Source organism: Antechinus flavipes, chromosome 3 (assembly GCF_016432865.1).
Source record: "Antechinus flavipes isolate AdamAnt ecotype Samford, QLD, Australia chromosome 3, AdamAnt_v2, whole genome shotgun sequence".
NCBI classification, from domain to species: domain Eukaryota; kingdom Metazoa; phylum Chordata; class Mammalia; order Dasyuromorphia; family Dasyuridae; genus Antechinus; species Antechinus flavipes.
Window position 1 is genome coordinate 492954700 of NC_067400.1, and position 20808 is coordinate 492975507.

At 34.1% G+C, this 20808-nt stretch overlaps 1 protein-coding gene across 1 annotated transcript in view; it reads left to right on the forward strand.

Moving 5' to 3' along the window:
- The window catches only part of CNTN5 (contactin 5), an 853760-nt gene that overhangs the window by 388941 nt on the left and 444011 nt on the right, over positions 1-20808 (forward strand). The window contains exon 4 of the mRNA XM_051986848.1: positions 20562-20657. Within this exon, the coding sequence (XP_051842808.1) occupies positions 20562-20657 (96 nt within the window). The remainder of the gene's footprint in view (positions 1-20561; positions 20658-20808) is intronic.

Here is a 20808-nt window from a genome sequence, read left to right on the forward strand (position 1 = left end):
TTTGTGTAAATTTAAAACTACCCAACTGGCACTTAAAGAGAAGTGTCCTATGAATGATTAGAATCACTCATGGATGATCCTATCTGTCCTAAAAATAAATTTTGTAAGTAAAAAAATTAATAAGGATTATGTATCAAGTGGCTTTCAAGTGTGTAACATTTTTTATATACTCTTGTAGGCTTTCTTTTATTTTATCATTCTTCAGGAACAGAAAAGAATGTAGAAAGTTTGTAAGTTATATATATGATTCCTGTTATAAGTATCTTCAGTCTTTAAGGTTTATTTTAATTTTACAAATAATTTGTTGTATTTTTTATATCTAATTCATTAATTAACCATCACTTTTATAATAGACCAAAAAAAAATCTAACATCCAATGCAACTTTATCATTATCTAGAATTATCTCACAAATATAATTAATATTTAGCATGAAATTCATAATGAAGTTAAAATTATCCCAAGGGATGATAGCAATATGAACTGTTGCACTGTTATTTTCACTTTTTAGAAAGTAATACTTCTGCTGAATTATTCATGATTGATAATAAATGAGGTGAAAATGGCAAGTTATAGAAAGGGATTAGCTATCTCTGAACATTTATATTTACCAAGAGATCTGATGATAGGAAGTTTTATTATAATCTGACACTATCTCCTCTAGGCTTAATTTAATACATCTATAATATATCTTAATTCAATTTCTTATATCTAAGTAATAGATAGTGGATGCATTTTAATAAAGTATCTATAAATATTCCACAGTTTAATCTATAAATTTTACATATCTACATAACCTAAATATTCTATAGTTTAATCTCATTTGTATTTTTTAAAGGAGGCAACCCTAAGCATACCGATTCTTAATAATATATTGCAAAGGAATAGAAATATATGGCTATTTTAAAATAGGTGTTTAGAAGCTTTAAGAAGAGACCATTTAAGAGACTATTATAGCATTATAAGCAAGAGGTGATTTTTTTTTAAAGGCCTAATTTAAGTTATTAGTCTTATATGTGAAGAAAGGGGTTAATGTGAGTGATTGTAGAAATAGAATTGGCAACTTCTTAGATATATAAAGTTAGAAAGAAGAAAGAGTCAAATATGATTCTGGGTTCCTGAATCCAAAGAATGTTTATATCTTCAACAGAAATGTAAAATTTGGAGAAGGGTGAGGTTTATCAGCCAAGATTCACATGTTGACAGCCAATTGAAAATATCCAGTAAGTAGATGGTGATGAAGAAATACAATTTAATAAAAATAAAAATAAGGAAGAAAGTAAGTAAGCAAAGAAGTAAGGAGGAGAGAGATGCAGGAAGGAAGAAATGTAGAAAGGAAGGAGGAAAAGGAAGGAAAGAAGGATATGAAACTCTTATTAAAGTATAACATATACCAGTACTTTGTTAAGCACTCTCAGGTAGATGCCCTTATTATTTCCATTTTATAGTAGAGGATACTGAGACAGAAAGTAGTTAAGTAACTTGCTTAGGGTTACAGAGATAGTAAGTATCTCAGATCTTTCTGATCTCAGATCTTTTCTGAGTTAAGCCCCAGGACTCTATCCTTTGTGTTACCTACTTAGAGAGAGAAATGTTGAAATTGTAGTAAATGTATAGATATATAAATTGAACTCATGGAAGTGAATGAAATCACTATTTTAAATGAAAGTAGAACCAAAGTTCTAAAAGTGTATGTGTCTGTATGTGTGTGTGTGGTCAATATGATGAACCCTGTGGACCTTTTCTTAAAATAATGAATTTAGATATATAAATTAAAATATATCAGATAATGAAAGAAATTATATATATATATATATGTATGTGTGTGTGTGTGTGTATATATATATATGTATATATATATATATATATATATATATATAAAATTTAAAATTTGATTCAAAAATCCTTGAAATCTTTCCATGGATCCCTTATAGATCAGTGAATACAAAGTTGAAAACCCCTAATGAGATTGTCTTTGAGGCCAACCAAACCTGAGGCATGCAGAACTGATGATCCAACAAAGGAGACTAACATAAGTAATAAGATATGTAGGAAATAAAGAAAGCAGTGTCAAGAAAGCTGTAGGAAGAAAGAATATGTAGTAGAAAAGGGTGATAAGTAATATCAAAATTTGTAAAATGATCAAGTGAGACTGAGAAAAGGTCATTGGATTGAGCAATAAAAAGATTATTGTAACTTTTGAGAGCTATTTCAGTATAGTGAAAGTATCTAAAATATTGTGAAAGTATGAGAATTGAGTGGAAGATATAGAATTGAAAATTAATATAGAAGACCTTATAAATTATGGCTATGACCTTTCTTGGAGGAGCCAAGTTGGTGGAAAGTAACTCAGTTGAACTCTGCCAACATTCTTCTCCAAACAACTTTGAAATAATATCTCAAATCAAATTTTGGATCAGCAGAGCCAACAAAAGGTCAGGGTAAGATATTTTCCTAGCCTAAGGCAACTTAGGAAGTCAGCAAAAAAGGTCTGTGAAACCAGTGTTAATGCTGGTCTGGATTCTATGGGGCAGTAGCACCAGTGGTAGGCTTGGAGGTAGCTGTTATAATAGCATTAGCAACAGTTTCAGGAACTCTTGGTCCAAAGATGGCAAGATGGTCAGACAACTGGTCAGAAAAAGAATATAGGGGACCCTACTGACACTAGTTTGCAAGACTGGGTATTATATTAACTCTATTGCCCATTCACAGTATTTGGTTACAATTCCAATGCAGAGAAGAATAGTTGTGGTTGGTCACAAAGGAAAAGGGATCCTAGTTCAAGGAAGAAAGGAGCACTACTGCTTGTGGCTGCAGGAGAGCAAAGGACCTGAAGCCAATCCTAGAATTAAGAGGAGTATTAGAACTTGCAGCTTCAGGGGGGCAGGGGCCCTTTATGGGAAGACTAGAGAACAGATAAGGAAAGCAAAGACCATATCTGTACTTGATTAAATTACCTTGGAAACACTGAAAACTTGCAGACCCCCAGAACTATCTCTGAAAATAGCAACACAAAATTCCTGAAGCTTGGGACAATACTTATCCATTTCCAGGTGAATAGAGCCCAACTTTAACAAAGAATTCAAAGTCAAGAAATAAATTGGAAAAAGAACAAACCATGAAAAAGGAGAAAGTATTGCAAGCAATCATAACAAAACTATTCAGACATCATAGAGTCACAGTCAGGATTGCAGAAGGTTTAATATCTTCCATGTTAAAGGAGCAGAAGGATATGAATATGATATTCCAGCAAGCAAAGGAATTAGGATTACAATAAAAAATGACATACCCAGCAAAATTGAGTATAATCCTTTTGGGAGTGGAGGAATGGCTATTTAATGACACGGAGGACTTCTAAGCATTCCTGATCAAAAGACCAAAGCTGAATATAAAATTTGATATTCAAAAAGAAGACTCAAGAACACAAATAGGTAAATGTGGTATACTAAGAGAATCCTAGAGAATCAACTAAAAATCAACTAAAAAACTTTAAAACTTGAGCAAAGTTGCAAGATATAAGGTAAACCCTCATAAATCATCATCATTTCTATATATGACCAATAAAGAGCAACAGCAAGAAATAGAAATGTAAATTCCATTTAAAATACTTAGGAGTCTTCTTGTAAAGACAAATCTAGGAGCTATATGAACACAATTACAAAACACTTTTCATGCAAATAAGTCTTATATAAATAATGGGAAAAATAGCAATTGCTCATGGGTAGGTTGAACCAATGTAATAAAAATGACATTTCTACTTAAATTAATTTACTTATTCAGCACCATACCATTCAAACTACCAAAAATTATTTGAGAGAGCTAGAAAAAGTAAGAACTAAATTCATCTGCAAGAACAAAAGGTCAAGAATATCTAGGAAATTAATGGTGGGGGGGGGAGGAAGGAAAGGTAGCCTAATGATTATTTATAAAGTAATAATCATCAAAACTATGTGGTTCTGGCTAAGAAATAGAGTAATGGATCAGGGGAATAGATTAATTACACAAGATACAGTAGTCATTGATCATAGTAGCCTATTACCATGTAATTTACTATGTAATTGGTTACATAGTAACCAAAGACCCCAACCTTTGGGATAAGAACTCACTATATGACAAAAACTGCTGGGGGGGCGGGAAACAAACTAGACCATTTTTTCACACTGTAGACCAAGATAAAGTCACAATGGGTGCATGAGATAGACATAAAGGGTGATACCATAAGCACATTTTTAAAAAGCAAGGAATAGTCTACCTGTCAAAACTATGGGGAGAAGAAGAATTCATGACCAAACAAGAGATGAAGAGTATTACAAAATGTAAAATAAATAATTTTCATTATATTAAAATAAAAAGCTTTCATACAAAAAAAAAAAATCAATGCACCCAAGTTTAGAAGGAAAGCAAATAATTGGGAAACAATTTTTACAGTTAAAGTCCTCGTTTTCAAATATAGAGAACTGAGTCAAATTTATAAGAATTTATAAGAACAAGTTGTTCCTCAAATGATAGTCAAAGAATATTTACAAGTAATTTTATGATAAAGAAATCAGAGTGATCTATGGGCATATGAAGAAGCACTCTAAATCACTTTTGATGAGAGAAATGCAAATTAAAATAATGCTGAGGTACCACCAAAAACCTATCACATTGCCTAATATGATCACCCCAAAAAAGGAAAATGGTAAATGTTTGGAGAATTTGTAGGACAATTGGGACACTAAAGCACTGTTGTTGCAGTTGTGAATGGATCCAACCATTCTGGAGAGCAATTTGGAATTGTGTACAACAGCAAGCAAACTGTGCATATCCTTTGATTTTGCAATACCACTACTAGGTCTTTATCCCTAAAAGATAAAAAATGAAAAAGGACCTAATGTGCAACAATATTGATGACAGACCTTTTCTTGGTAGCAAACTATTGGAAATGTAAGGGATACCCATCAATTGGGTAATGACTGTATAAGTTGTGGTATATGAATATAACAGAATAATATTTGCAATTAGAAATGAAAAACAGACAGATTTCAGAAAAACTGGAAATATTTGTACAAACTGATCCAAAGTAAAATGAACAGAATCCAGGAAATGTTATATACAACACCAGCAACTTTGGGTAACAACCAACAATGAATGACTAAGCTTTTCTCAGAAACACAATGATCTTAGACAAGTACAAAGGAGTTTATTCTTCTAGGATTTCAAGGATGCCTCCATTGTCCGTATTTATAAAGGTAAAGAAAATAGATTTTCTTCTCTTAGTCATTGTTAGCAAGATTCTTGCCAGAGTCCTCCTTAATAGGTTGATCCTACATTTAGAAAAAGACCATCTACCTGAGAGCCAGTATAGCTTCAGAAGGGCCTAAGGAACAGTTAATATGTTTGCTACCCAACAAATTCAAGAAAAATTCCAGCAGCAAAACAGAGGTCTGTTTGTAGATCTGACTAAGATGTTTGATACAGTCATGAGGGCTTATGGAAAATTATGTCAAAATTCAGTTGCCCAGAGAAGTTCATCAATGTGATACAACAGTTTTATGATGGCAAGCTTGCCTGGGTTCTGGACAATGGGACAATGAGCTTTCCTAGTCACCAGTGGAGTGACACAAGTGTGTGCTTGCCCCATGCTTTTTTGCTTGATGTTTTCATCCATGTTGTAAAATGTTTTCTATGATGACAAACATGGGGTGAAGGTCAGCTATGCGCTGATGATGAATTCTTCAACTTGAAAAAGCCACAAGCCAAAATGGAAGGAGTGTTGGTGCATGAGTTTTGTTCGCAGATGATTGTGCGCTCAATGCAGCCTCTGAAGTTCAGATGAAAGAAAGTATAGATCAGTTCTCTGCTGCTTCTGCTAATTTTGGCCTACAATTAACACTAGGAAAATACAGGTCCTCCATTAGCCGACAATACAACTTCCATATGTGGAACCATCAGTTACAGTAAATGAAGAAATTTTGAATGCTGTGGATAAGTTCACGTACTTTGGAGAATACTTTCCAGAGATGTCCCCATTGACAATGAGGTTGACTCTTGCATTGCCAGAGCTAGCTCAGTATTGGGGAGGCTGTGAAGGAAAGTGTGGGGGAAGACAGGTTTTAGACTATCAAACTGAAAGTCTACAGAGCCATTGTGCTGACCTCATTGTTGCATTCCTGCGAAACCTGGATATTATACTAGTGCCATGGGATTTGAAGAAAGATTTTGAAGATCACCTGGCAGGACAAGGTACCAGACACTGAGGTCCTTTCTCACACTAAATTGCTTAGCATTCCAACTCCACCACAGAGAGCACAACTTTGCCAGGCTCTCCATGTTGTTAGAGCAGCATATGTATGCTTGCCAAAAAAATTATTTTATGGAGAACTCACACAGAACAAGTGTTCACAAGATGATCAGAAAAAGTGATACAAGGAAACTTTCAAAGTCTCTCTTAAGAACTTTAGAATCAATTGTATGACATGGGATGCCTTGGTATAGAACCTTCCAGCTTTGCATGCCCTCATCAAAGAAGGTGCTGTGCCTTATGAGCAAAGCAGAATGAATTAGTCTAAAGGAAAGGCGAAATTAGAGAAGCCACCCAAATGTTCATGTGGACTATTTGTGTTTGACCTGGGGCAGAACTTTTGGAGCTCCTATTGGTCTGATCAGTCACAGTTGGACACACTGTCACTCTACTCTAGCATAGCGATGTCATTTTGGACCTTTTCAAAAACAAAGGAAAACAAATGAATTAGAATCCATATTACAATACAGAATCCAACACTATATTGCTTACTAGAAACACACAGCACAGATATACACACAGAGTTAAAATAAGGAGTTATAGAATAATCACTTATATTTCAATTGAAGTAAGAAATGCAGGGCTTAACAATGATGATTTCAGACAAAGCAAAAACAAAAATAAACCTAGCTAACAGAGATAATAAGTAAAACTACATTTTGCTAAAAGGTATCATAGTAATATAAAAAAATTGTAAAGAAAATTTTTCAGATAAAGGCCTCATCTCAATTATGTAGAGAACTGAGTCAAATTTATAAAAATGAGAATAATCTCTAGTCTCATGAAAAATAATTCTAAATTACTTTGGTTAGAGAAATGCAAATCTAAAAAATTCTGAAGTACCTCATACCTATTAGAAATGACAAATGTTAGAAGGAATATAGAAAAAAAAACTTCACTGATGAAGTGGAGTTGTAAATTGATTGAACTATTCCATAGAATAATTTGGGACTATGTACAGGTTTTTCAAAACTGTACATAATATTTTGATGGGAAGAATAGACCCTAGTAAAAGGGCATGTCCCCAGTAGCAACCCAGTGTCTAGATAGGCCATAGGGAGGGATACTGACAAGATCATCTTGTCCCTAAGTAGGCCCTTGTTAAATTTCTTGCAGTGACAGCATCATCTTGAACAAAAAGAGCTTCCCTTAACTGATATCAATAGTTACTGTATACCATCAAAAGGACAAGCAAAAGATGTCAACACCAGAGGGTATTTTGTATAAATATTTAGCATAACTTACTTTGAGTCTTTCCCTATAAATGGTCTTGTAAATTTGTTAATTGAGAGAATTTTACCCCCACCTTTTGGTGTCATAATATATCTTTTGCCTCTTGAATTGGAGATATCCTGAATCTGTGAATTCTTTTTAGAATTCAAGTCACCTTCATGACTTCTTGTACCTTATCATTTTGATCCAGAATAACCACTAGAATATGTCTCTCAAAAAGATCAGAGAAAAATGAAAAGGATCAACACACGCAAAAATATTTGTAGTAGTCCTTTTTGGAGTGGCAAAGAACTGAAAATCAAGGAGATGCTTATTAATTAGGGAATGACTGAAGAAGTTGTGGCAAATCCTTGTGACAGAACATCATTGTGCTATAAGAAATGACAAAGGACAGCTAGATGGAACAGTGGATAGAGCATTAACCCTGAAATCAGAAGGACCTGAGTTCAAATCTGACCTCAGATACTTAACACCTTCTGGCTGTGTGACCCTGGGCAAGTTACTTAACCTCAGTTGCCTCAGGGGAAAAAAGAAAGAAAGAAAAAAAAAAGAAGAGAAAAGAAATGACAAGCAGGATAATTTCAGAGTAACTGTGGAAGACTTATATGAACTAATTCAACATAAAGCAAGGGGAACCAAGAGAACATTGCAACAGAAATAGCAATATTGTAATAGTTATTGAATGTAAAAAACTTAGCTATTTTGATCAATATGACATCCTAAGACAATGCTAAAGCACTATGATGGTAATTGCTATCTCCATCCAGAAAGAAAACTGATTGAATTCTCAGTGCAGATTGAAGAATACTTAAAAAATCTTATTTTTTTATTGTGTTTGTGTTTTCCATTGCAGTCTAGTTAACATAGAAATATGCTTAGCAAAACTACATATATGTAATCAATATCAAATTGCTTCTCTTCTCAACTGAGGCAAAGCTTCAAAGGGAGGGAAATCATTTGGAACTCAATTTTTTTTTTTAATGTTATATTTCTACATGTAACTAAAAAATGTTTAGTGGAATAAATTTTTTTTTAATAGAATAATGGATGTAGAGTTGGAAGGAAATTTAGAGGCACTCTATTACAACCCTTTCAAATTACAACTGAGAGAACTGAAGCCCACAATAGTTAAGTTCTTGCTTGAATTCACACAGTCTGATTCAGCCCTGGAATTCCACTTTAGGCCCTCTAATTGCAAATGTAGCACTCTTCCTATTATACTACAGTGAAATAGGTTTTTCAGGCAGAAATTCAGCAGGTGAAGACCATGAGGATAGACACACTGGCAGGTATGCACCATTTGTGTTTGGGGAACAGAATCATTCTGTTTGACTTCAGGGCTGAATAAATGAATAAGACTACAATGAATGAAATAAAGTTGTAGATAGCAGAGGGCCTCGAAAACCTTAGGGGAAGAGAGTTTGAACTATTTATTTGGTAGGCTATAGGGAAAAAAAATTTTTTTGAGCAAAAGAGTGATATGACTAGGAAAAAACTGGTTTCAGAATGAAGGATGAATTGAAAGTGCAAAGAGAGAAGAAAGAAGCAGATTTAAGATAAATTACAAGGTGCAAATAATAAGAATAGTTGCCCACTTTTATATGAGAGAAGAAAAAGAACAAATAGAGGTATTATTAGCATCAAGATTTTAGATTTTAAGAGTCTGGTCTAGTACCCGTCTCCTCTTGCATTTCCAATTTATCCTTCATTCTGTAGTCAAAAGTCGGGATTCTTAACTTTTTAAAATTTTAACAAGTATATTTAAATATAATTGGTTTCTGTCATAATCCTATATGTTTGATTTTATGAATAAATACTATGCTGAGAAGGGTTCAAAGACTTTACTAGATTTCCATATGTTATACAAAAAAATTTAATATCCTTTGATCTAGGTATATTGTGGTGCCATTGACAGGTCTCAAAAAGGAAGTGGAAGGATCAAATGTCTTTTTTGGAGGCTAGACAGTAGATTTGTGTTTTAGATAGATTGAATTTGAAATAAAAATGAGACAACCAGGTGGGCAGGCAAGATGGAAGCACAAGTTTTGTCAGGTTCCACTAACAGGAAGGGCTTTAAATAACACATATACATATTTACACATATACTCACACACACATATTAATTCATAATGGCTATTGTGACATGATTTTCCGTCCTCTCAACCTTCAATATAATTTTCTGTATGCATCCCAGTTTGACATTGTCTCTCTGAAAATATGGCACCCAGACTCGGATACAAGACTAATCTGGCTAGAGCAGTTATTATCATTCTCTTAGGAATAGGGTCTGGACCTTGTTGTCGTTTGTACTATCTTCAGGAAGAGGACTATGACCTCAGGGAGCGGATGCCATGACATGCAAGTGAATTGAATTCAAGTGAGAGAGGCTGGGCAAGGTCACCTGCCTCACTTTCCCCTCTAGAGCCATTTGGGTCCAGTGACCAGAGAGAGATCAGAAGACTGGAGATGGCTCTGAATACATTGAGAAATCTTGTCCTTTTTAATCTAAGGTCTTTACTAGGTCTCAGTTTGACTGAGACAACTAGGGACTGGGCCTACCAGGGCAAATCAGTACATACTTTGCAACTGATAGCCTTAAACATCAAGAGGTCTACTAATTTTTCCCAATATGAGGTCTATAAGAGGCAGTTATTGAATCCAGATTTTCCTGGCTTCAAAACTCATTATCTGCTTTGCCAGATTGCCTTCTATTAATCACCCTAAAATGGTATCAACCTGTCTGCTTTGTCATTTTGCTGATTCACATTGTGTTTTCAGTCCACTAAATCCCAGTTTGAAAACTTTTTGTATCCTGACTCTATCATCTAAGTATCTATCCTTCTCATTTTTAGTGCAACTATGAGTTTAATAATATCTTATCTGTATCATGATCCAAACCATTGGGCAATTGATTAACATTTTGGGTATTACAATGGATATAATCATTTTGGCCCTGCTCTAGATTCATTCATATAAGAATTCTGATATGTCCTAGGAATATAGAAAGCCTGAATTTTTATTGAAGTATATTCTAATTGACAACTTATTATTCCCGATTAATTAGTCTGTGGATACTGACAATGCACAAATTCTTAGGTTTTTGGAAACTGCCAAAAATTTCTGAATATTTTTCTACATCCCATGTAGAAAACAGCATATGCTGATGCATTCTTGCAAGTAATCCCTAGGTCTGCCTGCATAGGAATTGGCTGTGATTTATTTGGAATTTCAAAAAGTAATATATGAATGTGAATTATATTGTGTAGCTAGTTTAGATTTTTTGAATGAGTCACTTATCATCAAAAACACCTCAGTTTTTTATAGTCAATAAAAATCATTAAGATAATAATAATAGCAATATCATTCATGGAATATGTCACCTTGTGAGATTTTTATAGGTCTGGTAAAATCAACCAATTCCAAATGATATCAATTTGCACTTAAATGAAACTTCTCTCCAATTTGTCAAGTTTCAGCTCAACAGAACACCTAAAGCATGGAATTCATAGAATTGTGTTGTGTCAATATCACTAAAAAGGGTAAGCCTTTACCATAAGAGAACTTCATTGCTACAAAAATTACTGTTATCTAGATCCACTCTAGAAATTTCCAAATCTCAAGAGAATGATTCCTCTAAAATTATTACAATCTAATTTCAAAGATTGAAGACTTTAGGTCATAGAGAATTTAAGTGACTTTCTCTAAATAGAAAACTCCTCATCATGTTTCCTAACTCCCAGTTCAGAATATTTCCTTCTTATTAAAAATGTAAATTACGAATATGAGAAATTTGAAAATTATATGAAATTTTTAGAAATTTTTTTTACTGCTTTGACAACACTTTCAAATTATATGAAATCCACCAAAAACAGTAGGAAGGGAAGCAATAAAGTCTTCTTGGCCCAACCCAAATGGCTAATGTATAATTTTATTTTCATCATCCTTTGACAAACACTGCTATTTCCAATCTGAAAATTCTTGCACTCTCTGACATTATTCAAAAATCACATTCAATTTTTTTTTCCAACTTAGGCAACTAACTACTATAAGTAGGACGGTCTGAGTTCAAATCCCTTCCAGATATTTCAATTTAAGTAATGCTGGACAAATTATTTATTCCTTCAATCTCAGATTCATTACCCATAAAATAAAGGAGCTGGACTGAGCCTCTAAGGTCCTCTTAGTTCTAAATCTATAACGCTGTAGTACATCCTATTTGCCACTGGGCATCCAAGCACAATTAGAAGACTGAGGTAAACTCTTTAGTTTGAAGATGGTGATGGTCGTGGATGACCAGATTATCTTTCTTATTCCAGCCTACAACATACACTATCCAAGTCTTTTATTGTCAATTTTATTTATATTAAAACTTAATTTTTTCCAGGACTCCCCTCATAGATCCTAAAACTTAATTTGATGATACCTTTATTGGGCTTCTCTAAATATAAGAGTGAAAGAGGTAGAATGGTCTAGAAAAATAATTCCTTTTTATAGAAGTACAATAGTTTCTCATCCTACTGTGCCAGTAATAAGGAACGTGACCTTGGACAATTTCTTTATGCTATAAGTAAAATGAATAGGTTGGACTAAGTAAACTTTAAAATTGTGTTGTTGTTTTTTCCTCCAAGATTATTAAAAAGTAACTTCCATTTTAATTTCTACCACAAGAACAGGAGATCTGAATTCCAAAAGTAATAAAAAATTATGATGTTATGTCTCAGTACTTGGTATAAAATCATAGTCCTTTATTTGCTAAGAGCACGATAAACTTAATCAGCTTATGTTATCAGATTCTCTTAAACATAAGTAATTCACATATTAATAGATAGAACTCTCTTGTCTTCCAGAAGCTAATAACTTAGTTTGGGGGTTGTCTTTGTCCTTCTTGCCCCCTCCTCCTTTCTTTTATCACCTGTCATTCACCATTTCACCACCAAAAATAAAAATAATAAACATCATTTTTTTTCTTCTTCATAGCAAAAGTGACTCCAAAAAATTTAGAAAGGAAGTTGAAATTTTTTTCTGTTTTTGATTTTTAGTAATAAATCCTAGTCTGCTCCACCCCTACTCCCTGGACACACACACAATCTTGAATTCCATGAAGGCAAACTTAACCCAACCCTCTTCCTAAAGTATAAGTCTTCTCTATAGTATCTCTGGCAAAGTTGTATCCATCCTAAGTATCAACTTTTCCATCCACAGGAGCATCACTGACTACAAGACAATTTTATTGTTAATTATGCTTGTTAGAAAATTCACCCTCATTTTAAACCCCAATATCTTTTTGTTTGTTAAAATTTGGGCCTCTTGAGATATACAGAATAAGTCTAATCACTCTTCTATGGGACAACCTGTGGTGTTTTTCTTCTTTAAAATATAATGGTTCTCTCTGGGAGCAGGTTTCTTGGGGAATTTTCTCGAGGCATCCTTAGTTTCAGTTAAAAGTAATAATCACCCAAATGCAGCCAGGTGCTAAAAGTTCAAATCTTTTATTGCTTCCTCCAAAATAGCCCGGTTAATTTTTCTTAGAGGCCTATCTCTCTGCTTGGTTCTAAGAGCTCCCTCCAGATGACTCCAAATCCAAAAGTTTGTCTTTCAGCCTCCAGCCAGCACCAAGGTGGAATATGCAATGAATCTCTCTTGCCTAGGAGAGAGGGCTTATGGGCTTCCTCCCAGAGTGCTCCTCTCCAACCCCTGGGAATGTTCCGAAGTAACTCTCACTCACCCAAAGCTAAGAGCCTCTTTATATATGATCTCCCAAAGGTTGACTCCTCTTTCTGGAGGCAGGGATTAAGGGAGGTGTGAATTTGGATATCTCATACTAACCCTGAAATCTCCCAAACATGTGAACTCCAATGAGTAAAGGTGTGAACACAAGCATTATTTCTCAGTTCCACTTAGTACCTTGTTTCTTCTGGTCCATAGCATCAACTTGTAGGATCAGATCAATCCTACTGAACCATGCTAAATTAGATAACTATTGCCTCTATCAATTCTAATGACTTAACAGTTTGTAAAAATTCCAACAACGACTTATCAAATATTTTAAGATGACTTTATCTAAATCATCTTTTCTTTAAGCTAAATATCCCATGTTCTTCTAGTGGGACCATGTTATTATATGTTTTCTAGAACTTCTTCATCCTGTTTTTTCTCCCCCAGGTGTATCTCAATTGTCATTATTTCTCTTAAAATGTAAAGGCCTAGTAGAATAGATTATTCTAGATATATTCTTGCCAGCATAGAGTACAGTATGACTAGTATTTTCTTTATTCTAGATATTGTATTTCCATTAATACAACCAAATATATCATTTGCTTTATTGATTATCATATAATTCTATTCATATATATTGAGATTGAATCCTACATGAATTTTGTGATCTGTCCAACATGGTACTACCCTAATAGATATTTTTTATCCTAAATGAAAGATTTAAATTGGCTTCCATTAAAGTTTTTCAACAGTGCAGAACATTGATAGAGAATGTCAACTGAAAATATAATCATATAATCTATCATCAATTCCTCTTAGCTCTGTATTATTTATAAAAATGCTAAGAATACTTTAATGCATTGGTTATCCCCACATGTGTCTTGTTTCTTCAGTAACTTATTAATAGTCTCATTCATTTTGTGTACCTTCAGTGCCTTGAACTTATTATTAAAAATTGTTTGTTGGTTAAAACTCTTTCAGCAACCTAGAAAATGTAGGTAAATTCAGGGCAATCAAGATATTTCTGATTTTCTTATGTGCATGCATAGCTGTTGATGTATATATGGTGTCAGTGAGAAGGAGCATGCCTAAATCATGTTCCAAAATGAAGGCAATCCCATAGCCATCAGGAATGGTCCTTTCCAGAGGCTTTTGTAAGTTCAACTAAAGAACTTCATTGGGAAGGCTAAGGAAATCTCAGATGCAAACATGACCGTCCTCTACTACTATCTGAAAAAGCACCCTCTGCTTGAAAACTTTCAGTGCAAGAAATGTCCCTAACTACAAAGACAGCCTCTAGCACTGTGACATAATTCTAAATGCTTGGAAGTTTTTTCCACATTCACCTCAAAATTGCCTCTACCATCACTTCTATCCACTGCTCCTAGTTATGTTCTATTAAAAGGGTACTAAAGTGATGAGATTGTTGTCACACTATAAATCGGACTCCTTTTTGTTGAATCTTGTGAATTTATACAGTAAAAATTATTTTATGGCATGAATATCTATTCTATGCTTTTCATTGAAGTCCAGACTCAGTCTGAAGAATTTTATTACCAGAAAACAAGTCACTACTTTTCTTTTTTAATCAGTTAATAAGCATTTATTAAGTGCCTACTATGTGCTAGGCACTATGCTAAGGAATGGGAATGCATTGAAAAGCAAAAATCAGTACACATTAAACATTTTTTAATGGAATAGACAAATTGTCTCCTACATTGGAGTAAAATGGACCAAAGCAGATGAAATCATTTTATAATGTTTTCTATCCTATCTGCCAATCAATCCAGTTTTTGTCAAATGCCTATTGTGGGGCAGGTATAAAAGTTTATGCAGTTATAAAAACAAAGAATGAAATAATGCCTACATTCTAGCATTCTAGCTGTTCTATCATTCTAGCATTACTAAAGAAGCAATGCATTTGTACATCATTGAACTGGCTATATGTGCATGTATGTGTGTATATACATATATGATCTTGTGTAATATTTATATGCTTTTATGCCCTTGGAAAGAATTGTTTTTTGAAAAACTCTTATTTTACAGCTACCATGATAAATCATATTAGTAACAATTACAGTAAACACTTGTCTATGCTCAACTAATATGAAACTAATTTCTCTAGACATCCCCTTGACTTAAAGATTATTAACAGAGATAAGATGGAAAGAGCCCTAAATTTAAAGGGAGGAAACCTGGTTTCAAATCTCAACCCTCTTATTTAGTGCTGCTAATATCTTTGTCAACACACTTGATCTCTTTAAATCTTAGTTTCCTCATAAGTAAAATTAATTAATTAATTTAGATGGCTCATAAAGTATCTTCCAGCTTTAAATATAAGATTCTATGACTTCACTACCAATTCATTCAAAGTTTATAGAAGTTGAAGTAACTCCTCAAACCAGATGAACCAGATTTGACCTTCATTGCTTCTTGGTACTCCCTCTTTCCATGATATTCAAGACTTCTTTAGATTTAAAACATAAAACAATACATGATGATCTCTTACAGAATGCTGTTCAGGCTCTTTTTTTGGTTGCGGCTTTCAATAATTTTTAAATTGCCTCTCATAGATCTGTTTACTGAGTCAGCTGTTTTCTGATGAGGTATTTTATATTATCTTCTTTCCCCCCCCCCCCATTCATTTTAGCTTGTTTGACTGATTCTTGATGTTTCAGTCATTAGCTTCCATTGCCTAGTTCTAGTTTTCAGTATATGATTTTCTTCAGTTAGTTCTTTTGTATCTCCTTTTGCATTGATTAATTCTACTTTTAAAGGTTCTGTTTTCTCCAGTGAATGTCTTTTGCATTTGGCTATTTGTATTTTTTAAGGAATTCGTTTCCTTTTCTGAGCTCTCTTTTGCATACTTCTCATTTCTTTTCCCAATTTTTCTTCCACCACTCTTACTTAATTTTTAAAATTCTTTATGAGCTATTCCAAAAAGGCTCCTTGGACTTGAGATCAATTTATAACCCTTTTTGAGGTTTTACATGTGGGCATTTTGTCCCCTTCTGAGTTGATGTTTTGGTCTTCCCTGTCACTTAATCAATTTCTATGGTTAAGGTTCTTTGTTCATTTTCTTTCTTTCTTTTTCCTATTTCATGAATTTTAAAGTCAAGGTCTGTTCCTGAAGCACAAGAAGCTCTATCCCAAGTTTCCTGAGCATCTTTGAACTTTGGCTTTGCACGTAGCCCACTTGTTGTTACCTAATTTCCCCAGGCTGGCAATTTTCCTTCTTTGCTGGGACTTGAGGCTGCCCCACTAGTCTGTTCTGCTATTAAACAGGACAGAGGTTCTTAGTTGCTGGTCTGTTGTGATTAAGATCCTGACTCCAGCTTTCCCGGACACTTTCTGAGTTGCATTGAGCACCCCTTTCACCCTAATGAGACTGACCTTTCTTGAAATCCTTCTAATCTTTCTTGAGCTGGAAAATTATTTCATTCCATCTGTCATTCTAGACTGGTCAGAGGCTTGGTTTTATGTGGTTTCAATGGAAACTGGGAGAGCTCCAGCAGCTTCCTGCATTCACTCTGCCACCTACTTATGACCTATCTAGATGCATGAACAATTGTGTATGTGTGTGTCTAAGTTTTTCACACTCATTCTTTTCCAGCTAAATTATTTGTTTGATAGAAGAAATTTAATAGAAAACAAGTCCCTCAACTGTGAAAAATTTTAGCTTTTCTTCTTGCTTCCAATAATGCGCAAACATCTAGCTGTGCTTATACTCAACCCACTCCTGAAAAACAATGTTGTTTTTTCTTTTTCCCCATAAATCATTCTAATTTAGTCTTGGTATGCAAACTAGTTTCCCAACATTTGTCTTCAGGGAGAGGAAAAGTGTCCTCCCAAAAATGAGAACTTAATTTTTGGATTCTCATTCCATTTCTCTATGAACAAATGGGTTATTCTCATGCATTTTGAGTTATCACCAGTAGTCTTGACTCTGGCCATCAGTAAAATCACAAATCTAGTCCCTAGTTTAAGGCAGGAATGTGATATCTCTCTGAAGGTGCTCTGGTTTAAAAGTTCATTATATTTATGGAGAAGATATACGAATATAATTTTAACATAAATGTCTTAGGTGTCCCTTGGTGATAATTCAAGATTCAGTGGATGATGTTGATGTTCTCAATGTATACCCAGGCTTTAAGCATTCCACAACATCTGCTTCACTGCTTTCATGGCCATTGGGGAAATTTTTTTTTTTCTTATCAGCCCATTCCATCAGGGGAAGTCTATATTCCTGGGATAGACAGCCCACCTAGCTCACCGTAAGGTTTGAGATCTTTTGGTTACTCTCAATCTGGTTTAGCCCATCTGCCAAAATGATTTCATGTGTGGCTGCTATGCAACTACAGTTTCTTGGAGCCCACAAGATGGATCAGGACTCCAAAGATGGAAAGCAGCCCTGTAAAGGGCTCAGCAGCCTTCACCCAAAGGTACTAGTCTTCCCTGAACCCTTCCTATACCCCATTATCTAAGGATGATGATAAGGGAGGAATGAAAAGTTTTTCATGTATAAGTGTGGGCCTTGTGGAGTTTAAATCTCACAAATATTCAGTGAATCAAATCAGCATAGTTTTGTTTTTCCCTCTTAGAAGCTTTCTGTTGCTTGGAAGTGAGTCTTTTTAAAGGAGAAAAAAAAATGGATGTTAGGTAAAGTTATGAGAGGAAGCATGGCATATTGGACAGACTTGAAATCAGGAAGGTCTGGTGTTAAAAGTCTCTTCTTAAAACCTATTAGCTGTGTGACCCTAGACAAGTCCCATAATCTTTTAGTACTTCAGGCAACTGTCTGTAGTCCATTCAAATTCAAAAGATCCTTATCCCAATTCGCATTCTCATGGATAATATTAAGTCCTAGAAAAGGTTCCATTTCTTCCTCAATTTATAGAGGTGTACATTAAGAATTTGGAGTAGTCAGCCAATAAACATTTAAGGATCTATTAGGTACCAAGTGTGACTGTATTAATTTAATTCATCATCCTATCATTTCATCTCTAAAATCAGAAGTAACAGAGTAGGCACAGATCTCTCGGTGGATATACAGGATTAAGATGTGTCATTTTTTTTTTTTTTTAACAAATTGAAAGAGCATATTAGGGAGTGAGCAAGATGTAGTAAAAAATTGTTTATCCTCACTACGACTCTAGCAGTGAGATTAGCCAGTCATCTCATAAACTTAAGTTTCTTCATCAGAAAAATGGGGGTAATAATATCAGTGGTAACTATGTTACTAGGTTGTTTTAATCACTAAATGTGATCATTTCTGTAAAAAGCTTTCTAAGCCTTAAAACATTTTACAAAGATTTTCTGTTGTTATTAGAAGCATTTTTTTTCTTCTTGCCTTCTTCCTTCAATAAAAGTAAAACAAAATTGGACTCAGATAATAAATATGTAGTTTTTTAAATAATGAAAGTGTTAATTTCTTGTCTTCTTTCTCCCTTACATAAGTAATGAGCTTTCATCAAACCAGCACCTCTCAAATGTAACAAAATACATACATACATAATATTTAAAAGTAACTATTTGTGTATGCTCCATTAAACTCAAGCAGTAACAATAAGTATATTTCACTATAGTAGTCCAGAGCTTTCATTAAAGAAAATTTAAAGGCAATTTATTTCAAAATAACTTTTATATTTCTTAATTCATTTGATGTGCCATAAAACCAAGTTGATTTGGTACAAATAATTAACAACTAAATTGAAACAGTGGCTATTTCAAAATTCAGTTCAATAGCTTAATCTCTTACTATTGATTTAATTAGGTGGCACAAGAGCTATACAACCTGGCCATTAAGATTAGGAAAGATACAAGGTATGGTTGGAAATAAAAGTGACTGCTATACTTGTTGATCTCCCTAGCTAATTTGAAAAAAAATCATAATAATTCTGCTAGGATGTTAATAGGTTGCAATGGGTTAATAGGACCAATGAATTAATAAGTTGCCCCACCTATTTATACAGTAAAAGCAACTTGTAAAAACATAATACTTTACCCTGAAGGAGCAATTCTAATGACTAGCTTGTAGGGAAGACATTTGGAGCAGTTAGATCTTCAAATCACATCAGAGAGAGCCTTTTCAGTGGTGACCTGTCAGCTTTCCAGTTAAAAAGCTTTCAGTTTGAATTTGCTTAGGGGTAGAAGGGAGTATCTAGTTGTTCTATTATGTTGTTAAAGAAGACCAGTGTAGAAATTCCAAAAGATTTAGATAAGAGGTTTTCAGTAAAAAGCTTTGGAATTCATTCAAGCAATGATTCAAGAGAATAGAGGCAAACTCTCCTGCCTTAAGCATTGGATGTTAAGGACCCCTGTCTAAACACATCACAACTTCTTTTGAGATTTGATCATACCAAGTATAAAAGATATACTAATGGTCAATACATTCCCAAAATACATTCTCCCTCCTTTTTCCCTTCCTCTTATTTCATAAAATGCCTACCATTGAAATAGGCTGAGCAAAAAGAAAGGGGGAAGCTTTAGGAAGACTCCACAAAGGAGATATGAAAATATAAATGATTTTATGACACTTTATTCTATCTTTCTCCTCTCAATATTTTTTAAAGCAAATATCCATTCTAATTGGGTAAATGCTATCTATCTGAGGGAGAGGGAATTGACCTCCCGTATTGTAATTCGTTATAAATATTAGTGGGCTTTCCTCTTGCAGGAACACTGCCAGAACTATAGACCGGCATCAAAAATGAATAGGTACCATTAAATAATTCAGTCCATTCTTAAACTGCCATAGAATAGAAGCAACATGACCTCCTGACTTACATTTAGAAGAAAAGAACACTTCCTATCCTCTTCATATTAAGTGAGATCACCCAGGTCTCTATAATTTGGTAAATTCCAACTGTGTACTTGCTATATCCTGTATTCCTACAGCGACATATATAATGAGTCTCCACAGGCAGCAGGTTAGACAGTAGACAACCCTCACCACCTTTATTTCTCTTCTCACTATGCATGGATGGCTTTTATTGGTGGGAGAAAAAAAATCAATAAACAGGAAATGATATAAAGAAATAAAAGAGCTATTAAATGTCTGTTATAAATGTTGTATTGCTTAATATCTCCCCACTGACAACATATGTGTTCACTGCAAGGAGTAATAAATAACTGGATGTAACCTAAAAATCTTTGTAGTTAAAATAAGATGGTATATAGATTTATTTTTAGGAGCCTCCTATCACTGATTAACAAATCAAAAAAGGCATTGTCAGCATAATAATGAGTTGGGGGGAGAAGTATAAGTTATAATAGTAATAAAAGTTTCAGCTCCTTCCTGTCATACATCTAAATGCTGTGTTGTATTAACAGATCTGGGAAATTTTAGTGGCCGGACAAGAAGTGCAGTCTCTGTGAGGGAAGGCCAGGGGGTTGTTCTGATGTGTTCTCCTCCGCCTCATTCACCAGGTACAGTAGGATTCCCATTATGGATTGTTTCTGTTCTCTTTGACTATCTGCTCATTTGTTTGAATGGTGTGGTGTATTGATTGTGAAACATCCCAAACAAAATGTCTATTTTGCACTTAATATGTCTCTCAGTACTAGAGGAAAAATTAAA